The sequence below is a fragment of the Aedes albopictus genome, chromosome 2, assembly GCF_035046485.1.
Source record: "Aedes albopictus strain Foshan chromosome 2, AalbF5, whole genome shotgun sequence".
Lineage (NCBI taxonomy): Eukaryota > Metazoa > Arthropoda > Insecta > Diptera > Culicidae > Aedes > Aedes albopictus.
Window position 1 is genome coordinate 480758880 of NC_085137.1, and position 20761 is coordinate 480779640.

General features: G+C 38.8%; 2 protein-coding genes across 2 annotated transcripts in view; both read left to right on the forward strand.

Annotated features, from left to right (window-relative positions):
- LOC109413982 (clavesin-1) overlaps positions 1-1699 on the forward strand; it is a 65676-nt gene extending 63977 nt beyond the window's left edge. Inside the window, exon 3 of the mRNA XM_019687712.3 lies at positions 1215-1699. Within this exon, the coding sequence (XP_019543257.2) occupies positions 1215-1472 (258 nt within the window). The 3' untranslated portion in view covers positions 1473-1699. The remainder of the gene's footprint in view (positions 1-1214) is intronic.
- A 17844-nt stretch (positions 1700-19543) lies between these two features.
- On the forward strand, positions 19544-20272 carry LOC109414011 (uncharacterized). The gene has a single exon (XM_019687737.3). It carries the CDS (start codon positions 19574-19576, stop codon positions 20141-20143), a length of 570 nt encoding a protein of 189 aa, XP_019543282.3. The 5' UTR covers positions 19544-19573; the 3' UTR covers positions 20144-20272.
- Positions 20273-20761: the final 489 nt, after the last annotated feature.

Genomic DNA, 20761 nt, shown 5'->3' on the forward strand with positions numbered 1-20761 from the left:
AAATGCCGGTACTAACCGTTCAACAATTGGCGAATTACTACTTATTCTCAAAGTGCAATTGTAGCAGTTCATGCATTTTTGATCAATAACGGCGCCGGCCAAGTCCATATAGTCAGCTGGGAAGGGAAAGGAATGTTAGAGTGTACTGGTTGTTGCTACTAAAGACCGAGAGCACCTCTGCGTCCCCACAACCCGCACGGACTGGGGTATTTGTTAGGCGGGAAGGATGGGAGATCTGGGAGTCACCGTTGGGTCGGTGATGCGATCCATGGATAGGGGATTATTAATAGTGTTCGTTAGGTGATAAATTGTGTGGTGAATATGAAGCTCAAGCGGCACAGTTCGCTTTGGTTGCATAACTTGCAGGCGTTATATACACTGTGCTGTGGAAGTTGGAAGGAAGGGAAACTACTTTTTTCAATTCGTTTCTGGTTCTAGCGATGGCTATGAACATATAGATAATGGATATACATGAGTTGTATATGTAGAGAAGAGAGAGAAAGAGAAAGTAGATAGAAAGATACAAAGCAGGAGGAAAGGGACGGGCCAGGGATTGAACCCATGACCTTCTGCATACGAATCAGAAGCTGTAGCCACTAGACCACCAAGCCCGTCCAGAGATCCCTCAGACCCATTTCTACGTCTATAAAAAATATCATGTAATGGAATCACAGACAGGTACACAACACTTCAAAATTAGTCACAAGTAGACCACCTTCACTAGAGCGCATATGATTCCACGTCAAATTAAGTTCAAGTTCAAAAACACACAAATTAGCTATGTTCACACCAGTAGTGGCACGGTATGTCGAGACCAACTTTTCCGCCACTAATAGCTTCTACTGCACGCGTATTAGGCACAAAACACGAGCACCTCATCTGAGCTTTAATTATACATACTGCTTTGGGATAGCTAGCGTTGTCATTCACATTCAGAAAGAGTTTTCAATGCCAAGAGCAGATGGAAAATTTGAAGAGGAAATATGGTCAGTGAAAACAATGTGCATAACGCAAATGTTTTAAGCAACATGCAGTAAATTTGATGGTTTTGATATTTTTTAGACTGGGCCTTTTATTTAGATAGATAGAACTAAAAGGCCATTATTTAAATAATGTATTCTGGTGAAATTCGAATATAACATAGACCTGTCGATCTCCAAAGAAGATGTATGGATAAAATACTAATAAAGAAATATCTCAATTAATCATTCCAGCTCTTCCGCACCGTGAACGACTTCTCCGCCAAGTTCAACAAACGAATCCTCCCGAACGAGTACGGTGGCACGGCCGGGCCCCTGTCGGACATGATCGCCCAGTTCAAGGAGCGCTGTCGGGCCAAACGGGCCCAACTGCTGGCCATGGACGAGATGCACATCGAAATCACCAAATCTTCCTCCTTCTACGCGGACACGTGCCGTGGCGATCTGGACAGTGGCATGATCGGCAGCTTCCGGAAGCTGGAAGTCGATTAGACGATATTTGATGAAGTAAAACAATCTTCGTTTTGTGAATACTAAAGGTGATATTTTTCTCTCGTAATCTCGTTATTATAGATGTATGTTACAATGCGATCCATGCTAAAAAACCGAAATGTAATGAATTTTAGTATACCTGCTTGGATTAAGGTGAAGCTTTAGAATTTAAGGAAACTTGTTAGACGTAAGTGACAAAAAACTAATAAAACCATTATCTACCACCATCTGGTCTGATGAACTCCCTCTTAATAAGATAAATATCACCGCAAAATCGGATGTCCGTTCGGCAACAAGATTGATATAGAATTAATTTAATTGACCTGTCTTGAATATTTATCGATGCAAAAAAACCAGTTTCGATCAAAAAAAACGCGACCCCAAAACGCCCCACCTCGTACGCGTGAGCTGACGACGACTTATCCAGCTTTAGCCAAATGGAAAAACGGAATAATTCCACTTTTCAAACAGTGCTACCTCCCCGAAACGAGACAAGTCGATGGCCGTGATCTCTAGTAGTAGCAAGCAGCAGGCTTGGATGGTCAATGATTCACAGCCGCAGCCACCGTGATCAACTACCGACTTAAGCTGTGTGGGGTGGTACGATTAGAACAAATCAGCAGTTTCGTCCGTGATCGGAGGCACATTGGTAGAGCTTCTTAGAGAAGGGTGGTTAAAATGTAAAAAAGAAACAGTTTGAAGTTTTGAATAAGACATACAAGTTGACATTTTTTTTTTGTTTTCCACCGAGAATTGTCCACAGTACTTGACGCTCAAAGTTTTTTTTTCTGTCAGACTCCTTTAACGTTCACGCCCCATGGCCACAGAGGGTAACCGAACATTTGATACAGAGGGAGTCTGATTTTAGTGTGCAAGTCATGTGACCTTACCTGGCTTATGTCAGAAGTGTTCAGCGAAAAACAAATTCTGGAGCAGCTTCTAACACATCACCATCGATCACTACCTCATCACCAACACTAACACCACTTGACCTGCCTCTGTCTCTACCCGTAATCATGTAGGGTGAGATGAGGTAAGATACCATTTTTTAAACTTTCTTTTCAGTAATAAATGGTCTCAGTTTTAAGGCATTCAAAATGTCAGCAGCAACTAAACAATATTTGCCTGATACTGCAATAAAAACCATCACAAAAATATTGTGTTCTCATTGATTTTTGGCAATTTTAAAAGTTGGTCGAAAAATAAGTTTGGTGCAAAATGCCATAAACCATTGGGTATTATTATTATTTTCATTAAAGAGATTTTCAGTCCAGGGCCCATGGGGTAAGATGCCACATGTATGGCACAATTATCCCAAATGGAGGAGAACGTGCCTCTGGAGCTGACCTAATGAAGATGCCACTTCACATGAATAGCATAGTTACTAACTACCATGCGCGTCCAGGTGTTTCTCAATCTCATGGGAAACACATGGTTGATAACAAAACTTCCACCTGTTCACCTATGTAATGATCAGATCACATTCAGGAATGTGATTTCATGCGTTGGGCCATTTAGACTCACCAGTGTATTTTAGGCCATGTTCCCCTACTTTGTCCTGGTCGATTTCGTCAAGTCTTTTCTCATTGTCTTTTTTTTTTTTTCAGACTAGCAGAAAATTACTTCACTACCCTACGATTGATGTCCAAAACATATGATAAAGTTTACAGTAAATAAATTTATTTTTAATCTTCATTCCAGCACGCATTGATATGGACCGTTTTTAGACGGGTGGACCTGTTCCGACCACAGAGCAAGCTGGAACCGGTTGCCGTAGGGACCCAAAGGGGACACTATCGGTATTTATTGCAACTCCACCGTTCAACGGCTCAAAATGTATGATTGTTTTCATCCAGAAGTCAAAAGACACTGTGCCAACTACCAACAATGGATCTGACCCCTCTCGGATACTTCGGAACCTGTTCTGGTAAGGACCCAAAGGGGCCATGTTCAGCATGTATTGCTTCTTCACCGTCCGACGGTTCAAAATTCATGAGTTTTCAAGAAATCATGAAAACCGGTACCGGTTCCGGAGTGCGGCGGACAGATCCATTGTTGGTCTGCTTGAATGTTTGTGCCTTTTTATTTCTGGATTAAAAACCATGAATTTAAAGCCGTCGAAAAGTGCAGTTGCGATTAATTCTGTGAGAGTCCCTTTTGGGTACCTGACCAGTGAATCAAAATTCAACCATCGCGCAACAATAATGACAATGTCGCAACCTGTATTTGTTGCGACAAAACAACCCATGCGACATAAGTTTGTCCCAACTTGAAAATAATTGGATTTACATCGTACACCACGAGTTTAGAGATTTTTAAGCCTTGTATTGCGATTTTCGAACGGTAACTTCGAGTCGGTAAATACTGCAACTCTGGTGAAGCTCTATCGTCAAACAGTTTCGACTTGGGGTTAGTAATAATTGATTATTCACGAGTTGAGAAGTACGCAACAAATTCAGCTTCCGTTTTATCTGCAACCAAAAATTTCGAGATCATGTCATTATCTGTCACCAGTAGGAATTAGAGAGTAATCGTCGCACCTTCTTTGTTGCTTGTTTTGCGCCTCTTTTGTCTGACAATTCTCTTCACTGTCCCTGCCTGAACCGGTTTCACAGTACACTGAAAGGCGGCTTGCAGTAATGGACAAGCATAAAAATGTTTTTAAATATACCATGGCAAAACATGATCATTAGTATGGGACACGCTTATATGGAAAAAAAATAAATCCTCGCTCCAGTCGACTTTTTAGATCCCATTTAGGTCCCATATGAACTGTACAAAATTTCAGCGCAATCGGTGAAACTATAATTTAGCGCAAGAGGTTCAAAGTTTTCATAGGATTTACTATGGGAAAAGTTACACTTTCAAACATAAAATCCTAGGGGTCACCCTTTGTCTCCTTAATTCAAATCGATCAATGCTTCTTGTAGAAAAATCTTTTATGAAACTTTCCTTCGAAGACCGCAAAACGATTGGATGCTTGTGGAAAAAGTTATTGATTTATTACCGATTAGTGATCCAACGAACGGCTTTTTGTTTTGTTTTATCAGCAGCACTGCTGCTGCCGTTGTTGCATGGGGTGGCGGGAGGCATCACCACCCCCAGAAACAGTAGCAGCCAAGGCAGCAGCTACAGTGCTGCTAATAAAACAAAACAAAAAGCCGTTCGTTGGATCACTAATCGATAATAAATCAATAACTTTTTCCACAAGCATCCAATCGTTTTGTGGGTCTCGAAAGAAAGTTTCGTAAATGATTTTTCTACAAGAAGCATTGATCGATTTGAATTAAGGAGACTAGGGACGACCTCTGGGATTTTTTATCTGAAAGTGTAACTTTTCCCATAGTAAATCCTATGAAAACTTTGAACCGCTTGCGCTAAATTATAGTTTCACCGATTGCGCTGAAATTTTGCACAGTTCATATGGGACCTAAATGGAATCAAAAAAGTCGACTGAAGCGAGAATTTGATGTTTGTCCCATACTAATGATCATCGACCCACCAACGCTTCTTGTGTGCGTTTTGTTTCTTCTCATATCAACCGGTTCGATAGCCGAGTGGTAGCGTGCGAGCCTGGTGATGTCAAGGTTCTTGGTTCGAATCCGGTTGCCAACAGAAACTTTTTTAAATTGAAAATCGAGTCCATGGTAAAATTGAAAACATAATTCTGTTGAATTGAAACGAAAATCAGTCTGCACAAATTTAGTGGCGATGTGTATTTAAATTGACCCTCAGAATAGTAATTTTCACCGTAAGCCGCCGTTCAGTGATATCTAGAAGTAGCCAGATCTAGGGGTGGTGGGGGTAAAGTGGACAGGGTACAGTTTCATGGCTTTTATTGGTTTTCAAAATGTTTTAACGATTGAAGCATATGCCTAAGCATGAATCATTATACTTTTGCTGATCTTGAACATTAAGATCAAATAAACCTCTTCAAAATGACAAAAACTTTAAATTCACGTGAAAAATCGGAAATGATGTAAAATCTGCTTATCATTGCTAAGGTTTTTTCGTGAGTTATTTTCAAATTATTACAAGTTTTACACTCTTAACTAATAAAGTCCACATAGAAGAATATATTTGAACGAAATAAAAATTTAGGTTTTGTAAAAAAAAGTTTTGGAAATAATTTTAACATAATCAGACGGTGGGGGTAAAATGGACAATCGGTTCAAATTTCACCAAAATTTCATAATTTTTTTCTGCAAACTCCAGAATTATCAGCCGTCATACATGTCGTGAGATAGTTGAAGTAAAAAGTTATAAAAAATATTTTATATCTACATTTTCATCCAAAACAGTGCTTGTTTTTTACACTATTTTTACAATAATTATTTAAGTGTGTTTCAAAGTTTGTATTGAAAGTTTGAAAACAACAAAATAAAGGTATCGTATGAAATTTGATAGTTTGCATTTAAAAGCATAGAAATAATATGCTGTTATATAACTTTTAACGACTTGTTCATTTTACCCCATTGATTGTCCATTTTACCCCCACCGATTTTTTTACGCTATTTTTATGCACGTTTTGGTGAAGAAAATAATAAAAAAAAACAATATTTTTTAAATGTAATCCCTTACAAGATTTCTAGAGTATATCATTACCTTCCATGTTACTCGGAAAAGCAGATGGATTTTGCCGCATTTCCACTGGAAACAACCACTATGCTTAGGTTGTCCACTTTACCCCCACCACCCCTATTGTTGGTCGTAGACACAGTGCCTATTGATCCCTAAACGAAAAATCATGATTTTTCATGAATTTTGAGTCGTCGAACGGTGGACTGGCAAGAAATTATGATTTTTTTTTTGGTTAATATCGGAACCGGTCGAGAACTGTACTGACCATGTCCTTGTTTTCAAAAAATAAGGTGTACAGGCCTCTATGTCTTCTCAGGCCTAGGTGTACGGGAATTTGGGTGTTGTTAGAGAGAGGTTAAGTGTTTCAAACGATAAGGAAGACCAAACTCACCCAAGCGATACGAATTCCAACACTCTTGAAACGAAATTGTTAACTTCCATTTGCGTACCGCGCGGACATCCAGTAGCGATATCGCCAACTGGTTTCCAGATTCAGATATGTTCAACTTCCTAGCGATTCCAGAAAGATTTCAAAGGGTTTGGGAGGGGTTTCAGATAGGTTTAAAGGAGTTTCAGAGTCTTTTATAAGTTTTAAGGGATTTTACTGCAGTTTGAGAGGGGTTTCAGTTTTTCTTTTCAATGGGTTTTGGCGATGTTAACGAATTTTCAAGGGTTTCAGAGGGATCTCAAAAGTTTACGGGGGTTCCAGGGGGATTCCACGGAGTTTCATAGAGATATCAATTAACTTCAGAGTTGCTCAAAAAGGTTTCAGGGATATTTCTGAGGGTTTCAAATTTTGATGATGGTTCTAGGGATTGGGTTGAAGAGGGGTTCATTAGGCGTATTTCACCGGAGTATCAAGAGGGTTTCAAGGGGTCTCAACCCAACTAACATGTTTTGCTGTATATGAGTTTAGGGGAGCTTTCTTCCGAAAGCGTTTGTTCCAGGGGTTGTTATGAGCTACTTTTGCTAGTAGCGAAGAGATTTCAAAAAAGCTTCAAGGAATGCAGGGGATTTTCAGGAGGTTTCAAATGGGTTTTAGAGGGTTTAATAGGGATTGCGTAGACGTTTCCTAGAAATTTCAAGAGGATATGCAATCTACCTTAGACCCCGTTCACTTCCTTGAAACTACCTAAGGCAGCATCCATTTATTACGTAACGCTAAAATCGTCATATTCAGACCCCCCCCCCCTCCCCCCTCTGTAACGCTTTTTTGTATGAAACCCCGAAAATTTTTGTATGAGCCGTAACGCTCGGCCATACTCCCCCCCTCCCCCTAGAGCGTTACGTAATTTGTGGATGGCGCCTAACTCACCCTCTAGCTATCCCTAACCCTTCAGTACTCGCGCCGTTGTAAAAAGTATTAGATTATCAGAAAACCTCGATCGTCGTATATAGCGCGAGCGCGGTGCAGTTTTAGCTGCTTGATGACGCGCGCCCTTAAAGGTTAAACTACAATATGACTTCTTTGCCCTGTACTTGGGGGGGTTCATTCACAAATGTCATAACGCCAAAATTGGCATTTTTTGACACCCACCCACCCCTTCGTAACAATGTTTATATGGGAAGATTTTTTTTTGTTCGAGATGTAACACCATGAAGTACACCCACCCACCCCCTCCAGCGTTATGACATTTGTGAACAAGCCCGGGGGTCATCCATTAAGTACGTCACGGTCCTAGGGGAGAGGGGGTTTGTAAAAGTGTGACAAGCAATGTATTAAGTATAGGAAAACCCGTACGAAGGGGGAGGGGGGAGGGGGGTCAAAAATTCCCAATTTTAGCGTGACGTACTTAATGGATGCTCCCTTGCTTCATGAAAATTTTTAAAGTTCTGAATGATTTTAATGAAAAAGTTTCAATTACTTCTTTAAAATTCCTAACACACATCTCCGAACGATTCTGGATGATCTTTCGTATTCCCGTGGAGAAAACCTATTGGGACTTTCCATTGGGACTTTCTTTAGGAATTCTGAAAGCTTTATGTAGATCATTTCAAAAAACTTCATAGAAAAAATATAGCATTTGAAATTTGTTCGGCAATGAACACAGGTAATTTAGGCGTAAGCACTGGTGTAGTAGGCTTAGGTGAATAAATCTAAAGTCTAGTATGTTATAACTTGGACAAAATAAGATTAGGAATCATTCTGTAATAAACCTTTGTAAAGAAACAACTACAAGGCTATTACTTCCTACAACTGGACTAGACGTGTGCGCCGAAACAGTTTTCACCGGCAGCGGCGTTTATAAATAGTACTGGATCTATTTTGAGTGAAAAGTTTAAACGTATGTAGATCAGAAAACTATGCAATGAAAAACAATGAAAACTATCCTCATAAAGACACAGGACTGAAAACCTATAATAAAGTAATAATAATATTCTCATAAATTTTAGAGAGAATCCTTGAGGACGTTTAACAGAAAATGTATAAAGGATTCCTCTAGATAGAAGTTCACAACGTCGCACGTCTCTTCTAAGGATATTATTTTCTTAAGCTCATTTTTGACCAATGATGTCATAGTAAAATCTGAAATGTTTGTTGCATTTCTGTTCTGGAATTCCTCCAAAAAAAAATCTCATAAAATTCTTCTTGATAATCCCTCAAAGCCATCTCAGGAGTTTTTTATTTCACCCCTCTGTTGGGGAAATTAAACCACTGCGTCCAATTAACCGAGTTTTTGTGGTGAATCTCAGGCCCCCAGGGACTTTTCCAGGAGCTCCTCCAACGATTGTTTCTGGAATTGTTTCAATAAAATTAAATCTCATCAGGAAATTTTTAAACATTTCTATAGAAATTCTATCAGATAACCCCCGAAGAATAACTCTTACATGTTTTATGTAATTTCATAAAATACTTCTGTAAATATTTGTGGAGTAATGTTTCAAGAATTCCCGGAGTTATATCTCAAGAATTCCCGGAGGAAAATTTTGAAAATGAAAACAAAACTCATGGAAAAATGTTTGAGGTAATCTCTTACTGACATTTATGAAAAATCCTTAAGCTACTGTAGGAGTCTTAAGTTATACTTAAGAAGGAACTCTTCAGTAAGCTTTAAGTGGAATCCATGTAGAAATTTCTGAAAGAATCCTTGGTGGAATTTTGGAATAAATTGTTTTTTTAATTTCTGAAGATTATGTGAAAGATTTCCAAGGAATTTTCTGAAATAATTCTATAAAGAGTTGTTAAAGAAACTTCTGGAAACTCTCCCTCAGAAACCCTTGGTAGAATTCCTACAAGGATTCATTAATAAACATTTAGAAAAATTGCAAGAGAATTTTTTTATCAAAATTCATGGAGGATGTTCGGAAAGAATTCCCGGAGGAATTCATGAACATATTTTTAAAAGAATCCCTGAAAGACTGTCTGGAGAAGTACTCTAGCTTCTGTTTTAGAGACGAACCAGCCAAGGGCTGAAAGCTAGGCTGAAAGTCTCTTAAATAAAGACAAATCAATCAATCAATCTAGCTTCTGTAAAGGTTCCTAGAAATTTCAAAAGGAATATATTTAAAACTTTCTAGGAATTGTTATTGAAAATATTTCTAAATTTCTTAAAGAATCCGAAGAAAAAAAAATCTAATGGTATCCTTGTAAGAATTTCAGGAGGAATTAGTGGTGAAATACGTAGAGAAATGCCTGGAAGAACACATGAACTATTTGATTTTTTTTTTTTTTCAGAAATCCCTGAAAGAATATCTACTGGAATTACTAAACAAAATCATGAAAGAACTTGTAAATATAATTCTTGGAGTTATTTCTGAAGGGCAAACGTCCGTAAGTTACGCCACGCTTTGAGAAGTTAGGGGTTCCGAAGAGTGATAATTTCAGAGGAGTCCTATATAAAAAGTGTGCCATAGAACGGAGGGGGGGAGGGGGTGAAAATGATCATTTTTGCGAGACCTTATTTATGGAATTTCTAATAAATCAATGGAGCCATTTCAGGGGGTTCTCCATAGAAATTCTTTGGAAAATTTATGGAGAAACTTTAAACAACTCCAAAAAATATTTTTGAAGGGACATTCAGATTTTTTTAAGAATCCTTGGAGAAAAACCTGAAAGAATTGTGGACTCTTAATTTTTAAATTAAAATGCTGTTTGAATGTCAGGAATTCATGAAAGAGTTTCTTAAGCATGGAATTGTTTTTAGAAGAATTCATGGCAAAACTTCTATGGAAATTTCTGAAGATTGCATGGAATATATGCCTACAAGAATGTCATTCGTAAATTGCCATGAAAATCTTCCAAGACACATATAATATGTAGGACGATGTGTTTGTCAACCAAACTAGAACACCGCTAAGAATTTTGTTGATAATTCGTTATGGTTTACAACGGCGGCGCGGCGCGGCGGCGCGGCGCAGCGGCGCACACGTCTAAACTGGGCTTTATGGCACGACAGTAGAGTACGGATGGGTATCGGATAGGGAAGAAAAATCACTGGATCACTTTCACACTTTCACTATTTTATTCTCTAACTGCTTGCTATTTACAGTTCCATTTACTTAGTTTCACTTCGCATTGTTCAAGTCACGCGAACGCTTGTAACTTGATCACTTTTCAATTAAGACTGACTCGTTACTGGAAACGGCTCGCATATCCCTTTCGTGACGAATCAGCACAATTGTGCTGTTGAGCAATAACGTTTTTGCGTATTTTTAACTGTTTAGTCTTTGGCTCACCTGATGTAAATTGTTTTGAAAATTGAGCCATTACTTGCATGTGTGCAAACAAACTTTATGTTTATGTTATGTGTGAGATTTACCACAACAAATTAAACAAAAAGTGAGCAAAAATTGTAAAACATGAAAAAGTTTTATGTGTCGCAAATATTTTATTTCCGATTTATCTAGGTGGACAAAGCTAGAAATCAAAAAAATAAATAGTAGTTTATGCAAATGCTAAAGAAAAGGTGTAGATATGTTAAAAAGTCTGAGAGTTCTGGAGAGCCAAATTCGAGCAATTTGTATGGACCTTTCACTTTTTGCGCTCCGTCCCGAAAGGGATATATATATATATATATATATATATATATATATATATATATATATATATATATATATACCCATTAATGTGGTATTCAAGAACCACGCGGAAAGCTCTACGCGCGCGTAGAACCCACGCGACGTGTGCGGAAAAAACCATCATCACCACGCTACCTGCAGGGCGGTGATGGCACAAATTTCCCGAATGGAGGAGAACGTGCCTCTAGAGCCGACCTACTGATACCTGCAGGGCGACGACGACGACGAGAGTCGTTAATGATGAGGATGATGACGGCTGCAACGGTGGGGTTCGCTGCTGCACTCCACGACATAATCTCACGGCACTCACTCTCTATCGCTGTTAGTCGCAGCCATTCCGTCGGCTCGGGTGAGTGCGCGTGCCTCGTGACCGGCTGATCCAAGTTTAGATGACAGTTCTCAGTTGACGAAAAGACTGGAGGGTTGCGAGAGCCAAGTGTGGGAAACGATGGTCTAGAATGTTCTTAGGTGTCAGGTGCTTTTAGTAAACATTAGGGATACATCTACTAATGACATTCTGATACAAATTCTGAAGTAATTTTTAATGCATGATTTCAATATGAAGCTCAGTTTTAGCGTATGACCTAAGTTTCTTGCAAAAACGCGAAATTAAACTTTAACATTTTTGTGTTTCTTTTTAATCGTGAATTGTAACTACAACTAATTCTACACAACTAGCTAAAGATGATCGTGATAGATTTTTGATAATTTAATTTTAATTTTCTACGTATGGATTTCCATGGATGAACATATAGGTTTTCCTTGATGAATTTTCGTTGAAAATCTTGCAAATATACTAGAGCATTCCACTAAATATTCAGTAACAAACTTTTAAAAATTTCAAGTCAAGTTTATAACGATATTTTTAGGAGATTTTTTAAAAAAATATTCTTAGTGCAAATTGTTACGCAATTTTCGCTACTTGTATGTATACAAATCTTTTATAGAAAACTTTAGTGGAACTGCTAAAGCATATAACGGAGAAACTAGTCTGTAAGTATTAGGGATTTAAGAAGTAACACAAAAAAATAGAGTAGAAATCTGATAAAAGTATTGGTAGTTATCTTCTACCTATCGTGCGGTCTAGAATGCGGTCACTGTTTTCGGAATCTTACACCATTACCTACCCGATACCGTCGTGCGGGGCTACTTTTGAAATGCGGGGCTACTTTGGACACTTTTGAACATGGATTTTTTGAATTCAAAATATGGTTCAAATCTGTTCGATGTCTTAGGGACTATTATGAAGCAATAGTTTTCCCTTCATTTGGTTGGAATTATTTTTCAAACAGACCGTTTATTGCTTGTTAGGACGCGAAAAAACATCGAATAAACCAAAACAATATATATAACGTATCAGAACATTTGGTCTGTAAGCATTTTTTCTACAGTTCATAAATTTCAAAGGGTTGATCAATTCATTCAAAATGTATCAACGTAGCATATACAATCGAATATTTGTATCGTTATACGTTATAAATGACCGTTTGACCCAAATAAAGGATTGATGGTCCCTTTTTTCAGGCTATCTATATAGCAATATAACGCTGCTTATAATACTGCAGGTAGCACAGAACCAAAATATTTCCAAATGTTCAAATGTTACGATGCATATAGTATGGTTCTGTCATTAATTTTCAATTTATTAGCATGAAAAAATCAGTATTCTCACCGTTTAAAAATACCTTAATAGTAAACTCCATTAAACCCCACAGTTCCCTAAAAATTAAACAACATAATCCCCTCAAATTCTCATTGGTTGTTGCCAGTATGCTTTATCATTGACAAGAACAGTCAATTAGTAATTGATTGTGTACCGAACAGGGATTGATCATCCTGCCCCACCTAGGATGCTCATTATGCCCCACCCCCAAAACGCAATCCACGATTTTATACGATTTTAAAAACATTAAATTTTGCAACATTTATAGCTTTATTCAAAATTTCAACGATTAGTTTTTGTCAGTTAAGGTTCAAATGAGGATTATACGTAAAAATTACACATTGATTGCGCTTAATTTACTGGATTTGGTGGCAAAATGCTTAGGCTGCTCATTATGCCCCGCCTACCCCTATATATTTCAGATGCGTTCTTTGAGTTTATGTGCGGAGCATTTATTTTTCGAGAGCAAAGCTTGATTGCAAAATTATATGTGTGAGCACATGGAAAGTAGATGTGGATTTTTCTTAGTGTAGGAAACCATGGCCGATTGAAAGGTCCCATACGAACCGAAACGTCGGGAAAATCATAAACTAGTGTTTTTGATTCCTCCAAAAGACTGCAAAGCCCACAGTCCGAAGTATGGTCAGTTAGTAAGAACTTCTTCAGAGTGTACCATGTTTTTACTTTTGAAATCAAGAAGTATTGTTTTGACCAACATTTCTAGACCCATTGTACCATTGTGCCTTTCATGAAACTGCATTAGCCCAACTTGATGAAACTAAACTACGGTGCTACGGTGGTCCACTACCTAGTGACGGGGAAGCCGTTTGATAGCCAATTATGGTGATGCAATAAAATTTGATTGGGGTTTCCGATTGAAAATGTGGTGACAGTACGATTCTTGGATGTTCTTCGCCGAACGAAAACCAAGGTTAATTTTCAAATAATTGTCAGTAAGCAACGGAAATCTTTACTACCATCATCACGTATGAGATGAAGATTTTACCGGCTCAATGACACCACCACCGAACAGCCGAACGTATACGACAATTAAAATCGATTGACGTACCGTGTCGACCGTTGTTAAACACAGGTCGTTTAGCAAACACATGCTCGAAAACGTAAAATCAACCCAACGACTTATTGGAAAACTGCGCTGGTTGTGCATAGTTAGATCAGTGATCACATCACACTGGTGAAGGCAGTGTTTATTGAAACTGCATTCCGTCATGGACTAAGATTGATTTTACTTTATTGTTGCCAAGCAATGAAAAAGTTCGTGCATTGATATAGCAACCAGATAGAGTGCCAGATGCAGTGGTTGGAGCCATTAACTAAGCAAGCAATTTAGTTTCAAGGACAAATTACCGGTTCTCGCCTGTTCCGCATCACTGTCATCCAGAATATGGGTCAAAACGATACGAAAAACAGTTAAATAGGGTATTGGTTTCCTTCTTAAGCATGTGGCTCCCAATTTCATCCTACGGAAAACAAAGGATTGAAGCATTGTTTGTTTCTTATTTTTGTATTTTTTGTTAGAAGTGAGCACCCATGAAAACGAAAAGAACGGAATCGATCGGTGCCGTATTCGCTTGTTATCGAATAGGATGAATATGGGAGCATGAGATTACTGATGGCACACATACCCTAACTAATAAGTTCGATGTATTTGGCTGTTAGCATTTGAGTTTGGAATGGGTCACCCATTAGCCTATGTGGATTTTTGCATATACATATTAGACTGGGTCAACAAAGTCGATTTTTCGGAACAAAGCTTTTTCGATTCATTTTAGCGTCCAAAACAACTGTGCAAAATTTGGGAGCGATTGGTTGCATCTCCGTATTCCGCATTGCGATTGAAATTTGTATAGAATTTAGTATGGAAAACGTGCTTTTTGCATTTTTCTCAGAAATTTCAATTTTTCGTCAGAAACGATCTTACTAACGACGTTAAAGTATAGCCTAGGGTATGCCGAAAAACTTTGCCGAAGACCGCAAAGTGATCCGACACTTGTGAAAAAAGTTATAACGTACAGATTGCCGGGTGGTGCTTAACATTTAACATGTAAAGGAATAACATCAATAATAAAATCTCAATTTTTGGCCTAAATTACCAGGCGAATAACTTTTTACACAAGCGTCGGGGCGCTTTGCGGTCTTCGGCAAAGTTTTTCGGCATATCCTAGGCTACACTTTAACGTGATTAGTTACAATGTATTAGACAAAAGAATTCAGCTTATGAGTAAAATACAAAAAAGTACGTTTTCCCATACTAACTTCCATACAAATTTCAATCGCAAAGCGGAATACGCTCCAAAATTTTGCACAATTGTTTTGGACGCTAATATAGATTGAAAAAGCTTTGTTCTGGGTTGATACGATCAAATAAAAAGGTCCTCCATACAACGTTGACCCACTCTAATACATATGCACATGCTAAGTTGAAAAAAAGAGGAAAGTTTAGCTACCAAAATGCGTTAGTGTAAACGTACCAATAGTGCTATTGAATAAAATTGGTACATAATACCATAAATTAAAAAGTCTGAAACGTTAATCGGTAGTTTTTCAATTATATTTGCTAGGAAAATTATAAAATCCATCGCTTATTTCAGTTTTTTTCTAATAAATCCTATTGTGCTGGAAAAATTTAACATTGGTTTCTATAGTGGCGCATCCCATTGAATTTTTATGGGACCCACCACTATAAGAACACTACCGCCACTATAGGTGCAAAGGAGCAAAAAAAATTAAAGAAAATAATTGTTTAAAATAGGTTTTTCGACAATTCCTGAACACAAAACCGAATTAATGTCATTAATTAAGTATAATGCATCTATTAAAAAGGTCATTTGCGAGCTTTTTGGACGAAATAGTGCTTAATAGCCACTACCACCACTATTGATACTACCTCCACTAAGGGAGCATTTACCCTATCTTTAATCTTCTATGACTTTGTCAATAATTACCGTGAAACAGGGTAACTTTGATATTTTTTCAGCTAATTTTCTTAATATTTTTCCATGTAACAGTACTTTCCCTAGTTTTATATTTTTAAAACAAGTACAGTCAGGTTTTTTTTACGCGGGGATACGTGCCGCGTAAAAAATAAACTCAGTTCAAAATTCAAAAACCGCGTGAAAAAAAGTCTCACCATTTCTCGACGAATCATGCAAAAATAAGACGATGAAATTTTTTTTGTATGGAGTTTTTTTTACGCAGCCGCGTAAATGAAAACCGCGTAAAAAAAGACCTGACTGTACTGGGTTATCAGTTCTTAATTGCAATTGAAAGATCCAATAATTTGAAATATTTTGGGTGACTTTTAATTTTTCATATGAGCAAGAATCGCATTTTCAATTTTGGGGTTACTTTGATAGTGCCCTGATAAACACATCATATTTTAAAAAATAAATCCAGATTAAAATCTTAGGAGTATTAACATGATAAAAGAAGCCTTGTGAAATATATTAGATTGAATTTTTATATGAGCATATGGATTTCTTCACAAAATTCATAGCTTAGCTTAGACTGACTGCACATATCTATGGTTGCTACTCCGTGATAGACCCGAACCAATGACAGTTGCACAATGAATCAACTGAACAATTGACTGGAAGTGGTCAACATTCTCACTGTGCACGCTTCAGAGGCTCTCTTTAATGGTGCAATAACGGCGCCGGCCACGTCCTTGCAGTCAAGTTGTGAGAGGGAAAGAATGTTAGTAGCAACCTTTGTTGTAAAAGACCGCGTTTACCGCTGCGACTCAACCAAAGGCAGGATGGAATGTTTGTTATTCGGGAGGGTTTCGTTGGGTCTGGATTCACTTTGATAAGTAATATGACCTTTTGAAGTTGAATCATGACATGCAGACTGCAGCGCGATTGCTCGCTTCACGCGGAAAGCAAGCAATCGCCCACCCGCATTCGGTAGTTACTCAATATTTACTATAAACGACGACCATCCAGCAACTGACGACAGCTTCGACGGGCCGCCATCAGCATGGTTGACTCTGCGAGCGAGTCTAACCACCGCGTAAAACACACTTCCGAAGCACGAACGATTTCTTCACAAAATTCTACATATAAAAATGAATTTGTGGAGTACTGAGTGCAAAACACAGTGATTTTATCTTGTACCGACTTTTCGAACCCTCTAGGCAGAATACCCTCTTCGAATGAGTGTAATCAGTTTCGTACCTTTTAATTCCGCCCTAATTGCTTATCCTTTGACAGATACGCGTATTTCGACTACCACTTGTAATCTTCCTCAGTGTCAGTTATCCTCAGTGGTAAATATCGCCTTCGCTAGCGCCCACCTTAGCCAGAGACTCCGCTTTCTCATTGCCCGGAATCGAGCAATGTTACAGGATCCAAGCTATGGTGATGGTGTATGAGCGTTTGGACAAATCACTCAAGGCTTGGCGTATTCCATTCAGGAAGTACGCTGAGTGCTTCATCAATTTCATTGACCGAACAGCCTCCAAAGAGCTTAGACTGTCGGTAAAAATAAAGTAGTGCTTAGGTGGAAGAGTGCTAACGTACTCTAAGGTGTAGTATATAGCCGCTAGCTCAGCAACGTATACCGAACAGGGCTTTTGAAGTATGAAGGCGGCGCTATGAAAATCGTTGTAGACACCAAAACCAGTCGAATCATTTGTCTTTGAACCATCTGTGAAGAGCTGTCTGTCCCCGCCTATGCCCGGGTAGAGGTGAATAACAAACCAATAACTAAAGAATAACTTATTTTGTCATCATATCTAAATTTGCAATTCTTTAGTTCTTTATGAATAGCTCAGAATGACACATAAATTACAAAATATGCTGTCATTGTAAAACTTGTAATTGACGAGTTATTACTAAATAGTATAATAACATAATAATAACAAATGTTACTATCATACCTTCCTGCCACAATATCAAAACAATAACAAAATTTACCATCATATTAAAATATGTTATTATTTTGACATTCGTTTTGCTATCATTTTGTTATTACAATGGCAAAATCTCTTATTCTTTAGTTGTTATGCCATAGAAATTCAGTTATTATTTTTGTTATTTTAACTCTTATTTCAAACAAACTGATAGCAAATTTTGCCATTCAAACATTCTATTTTAATGGTAAAATTTGCCCTTCATTTGCCATTTCGCTCTACCCGGGTATGCCCGAACTTACTTGCAAAGATTTGCGTAATACACATGGAACGAAAAGATTCTGGTATCCCATGGACCTCATCCTTCATGGACAGAGCAAAATCCACAGAGGAACTGTCGAAGTCTGAGAAGTTGTCACAATTGGTATTAGCCGGAGATGGGCTCACCTCCAGCGTCATGTACCAGTAGTACACACTCATAAAAGGAGTTTGAGGGTTCTGTTCGAGCAGCTTTTCGAAATTTTATATGACCAATGGATTCACAACCTCGCATCGGATGAGGAACCGGAACGTCAGCTCCGCAAAGTGGTCTGTCAGAGGCTGTACACCAGCAAGTACCTCTAAACTCATTGTGTGAGTCGAGTTCATGCAACCTAACGCGATACGAAGGCAACGGTACTGAACTCGTTGAAGCTTCAGCAAGTGTGTTTTCGCCGCGGATTAAAAACAAAAACTACCGTATTCTAAAACCGACAGAATGGTTGTTTGGTACAGCCTGATCAGATCTTCCGGATGCGTTCCCCACCATGTTCCGGTAACAGTTCGCATAAAATTGATTCGCTTTTGGCATTTTTGTATCAGAAACACAATGTGCTTCCCCCAGGTGCGTTTGGAGTCGAACCAGACGCCGAGATATTGAGAAGACATTCTATGAGTGGCTTCGTGGTCGTGCGGCTAGTGTCATCAAGCATTTAGTCGCATCGTGCTAGGAGCGCGGGTTCGATTCCCGCCGCAGCTGTCAGGAAAAGTTTTCGGATGGGCCACTGGGCGTTGCATGCTAGTCCGTTGTCTAGTGTCGTGCTTCCTTCAAAGAGCGAATAGCTCACTGGAAGTACTAAACGTGTCAGTGAATCTTTTTAGGTAAACCAAACCAAGAATGGGGGTATGCAGCATGACCTGGCCATGATGAGGGTGACGGTTTCGATTTCCGGTCATTCCAGGAATTTCACGTACAGGTAATTTGCATGAATTTCTTGAGCATAGAATGTCTTCGAGCCAGCTACACAATATACACACATGCAGAATGGTTATTAGCAGAAGAATCTCTAAGTTAATAATTGGGAAAGTGCACATAGAATACTAACCTGCAAACAGACTTTGGCTCAGTTCGAACCCTGCGCCATAAAGAAGAAGAAGACATATAAAATACTTATTTTTTAGAACAGTCCTCGTTAACGGTTATCAGCCGCAAGTGCGTTAAAGTATAAAAAACACAGACACGTTCAATGCTTCCAGGGAGCTATTCGCTCTTTGAAGCAAGCACGACACTAGACAACGGACTAGCATGCAACGTCCAGTGGCACAGCCGAAAACATTTCCTGACAGCTACGGGGGGAATCGAAGCCGCGCTCCTCAGCACAATGCGACTAAATGATTGGTGACATAACTCTAGCCGCACGACCACGAAGCCACAGTTTTCATTCACATCTGGGTATTTGCAGTCCACAGAGAACTATTTTACAACTGTGTAGTCTGCTCTACACAGAGTCCACTTGAACTGGTTTGTTTGCATGAATTTCTTCAAATATTATCATTTCAACCGGTACTTTCTGCGGTACAATTTTGTATTTATCTTAAGTATTCGATAAATGTTACGTTTCGTCACTTGAAACGTAGTTTTATCAAGCACTTGCACTATATAAAATCGCGCAGACGTACTGACCCAATTAGTATACATTTGGAACAATGTTCCAAAACAGTATGAAACTGTACGGAGCAATTGTAGCCTCTATGGCTTTAGTCCTTGCCGTAGCTGCTGCACCGAACCCAGATGTCTCCCCTGACACCAACATCGGAGATGTAGACATAGTCATACGCCAACAGAGCGCCGACTTTCTGAAAGACATCTACGCCGCAACGAGTCAACCGCAACCGGACGGATCCCTCGAAGTGCTCGAAGAATTAGTCGCAGCTTCTGTGCCGGAACCGATACGCCAGGAAGTGGCCAACGAGCTGGAAACCAGCGATGATGGAACCTTGTCGGACGATCTGAAAGAACGTATCAATTATCACATTCTCGAGTGGTCGCTGCAGTACGTTCCGGATGATTTACAACGGGACATCACCGCTGTTTTGGAGATGTACCGAACCACTGGACAAGTATCGGAAGATAGTGAGCTGTTGGAACGCGTCCGGCAGTACGTTGCCAACTTGGAAACTGGTGGACGAAACAAACGTGGTTTTTGGAGCGGATTGTTTAAAGCTGTGTTGAAATACGTGATCAATTTCTTTTTGGATCAATGGAATACAGATTGAGATTAGAAGCATCGTTTGACTAAGCAGAACACTGGTTTCAATCAATCATTTGAGTTTTAATCATTTTGGTAGTTTGGAATCTTTAATATTTAATACAGCTATAATTCAGCCAGCGACATTCGTCCTCTATAGTTTATTAACTCTATTAACCCGTAAACACCCGGACGATCTATTTTTGGCAGAAATGCAATATCTTCTTTGTTTTTCAACATTTTACCCTGGATTTTTTTTTATAGTCAAGGGGAGTAGTTGTGCTAAGAAATGCGTGGTACCTCCCCCCTTTGCTCCCTTCCCCCTTTTTGTGATAGTCGAAAATACGTGGCTCTTTGTATTTTTTATAAATTCTACATGATTATACTCAAATTTCATCTTTTTGCCAAGCATCAATAGTTTTCATAATTGAATTTTATTGGCTTTTCTCGGTGAACTTAATACTACTCAAAGAAGGAGGGAGTAACGAAAGTAATGAAAGAAACGGTGGATAGAATCGCAAGTGTGCGACGAGAGAAATTGAATAGAAGTTGAAAATTAACAGAGGGCCATAATTGAACAACACAATCACAACGACGACCCCTTTGCCTAACGTTCTCGTGTTGAACGGCTAGGTACTAGTAGTTT

Bases quoted from the DNA above. Each gene is read 5' to 3' on its own strand.
- LOC109414011 (XM_019687737.3), top strand. From the start codon at position 19,574: ATGTTCCAAAACAGTATGAAACTGTACGGAGCAATTGTAGCCTCTATG.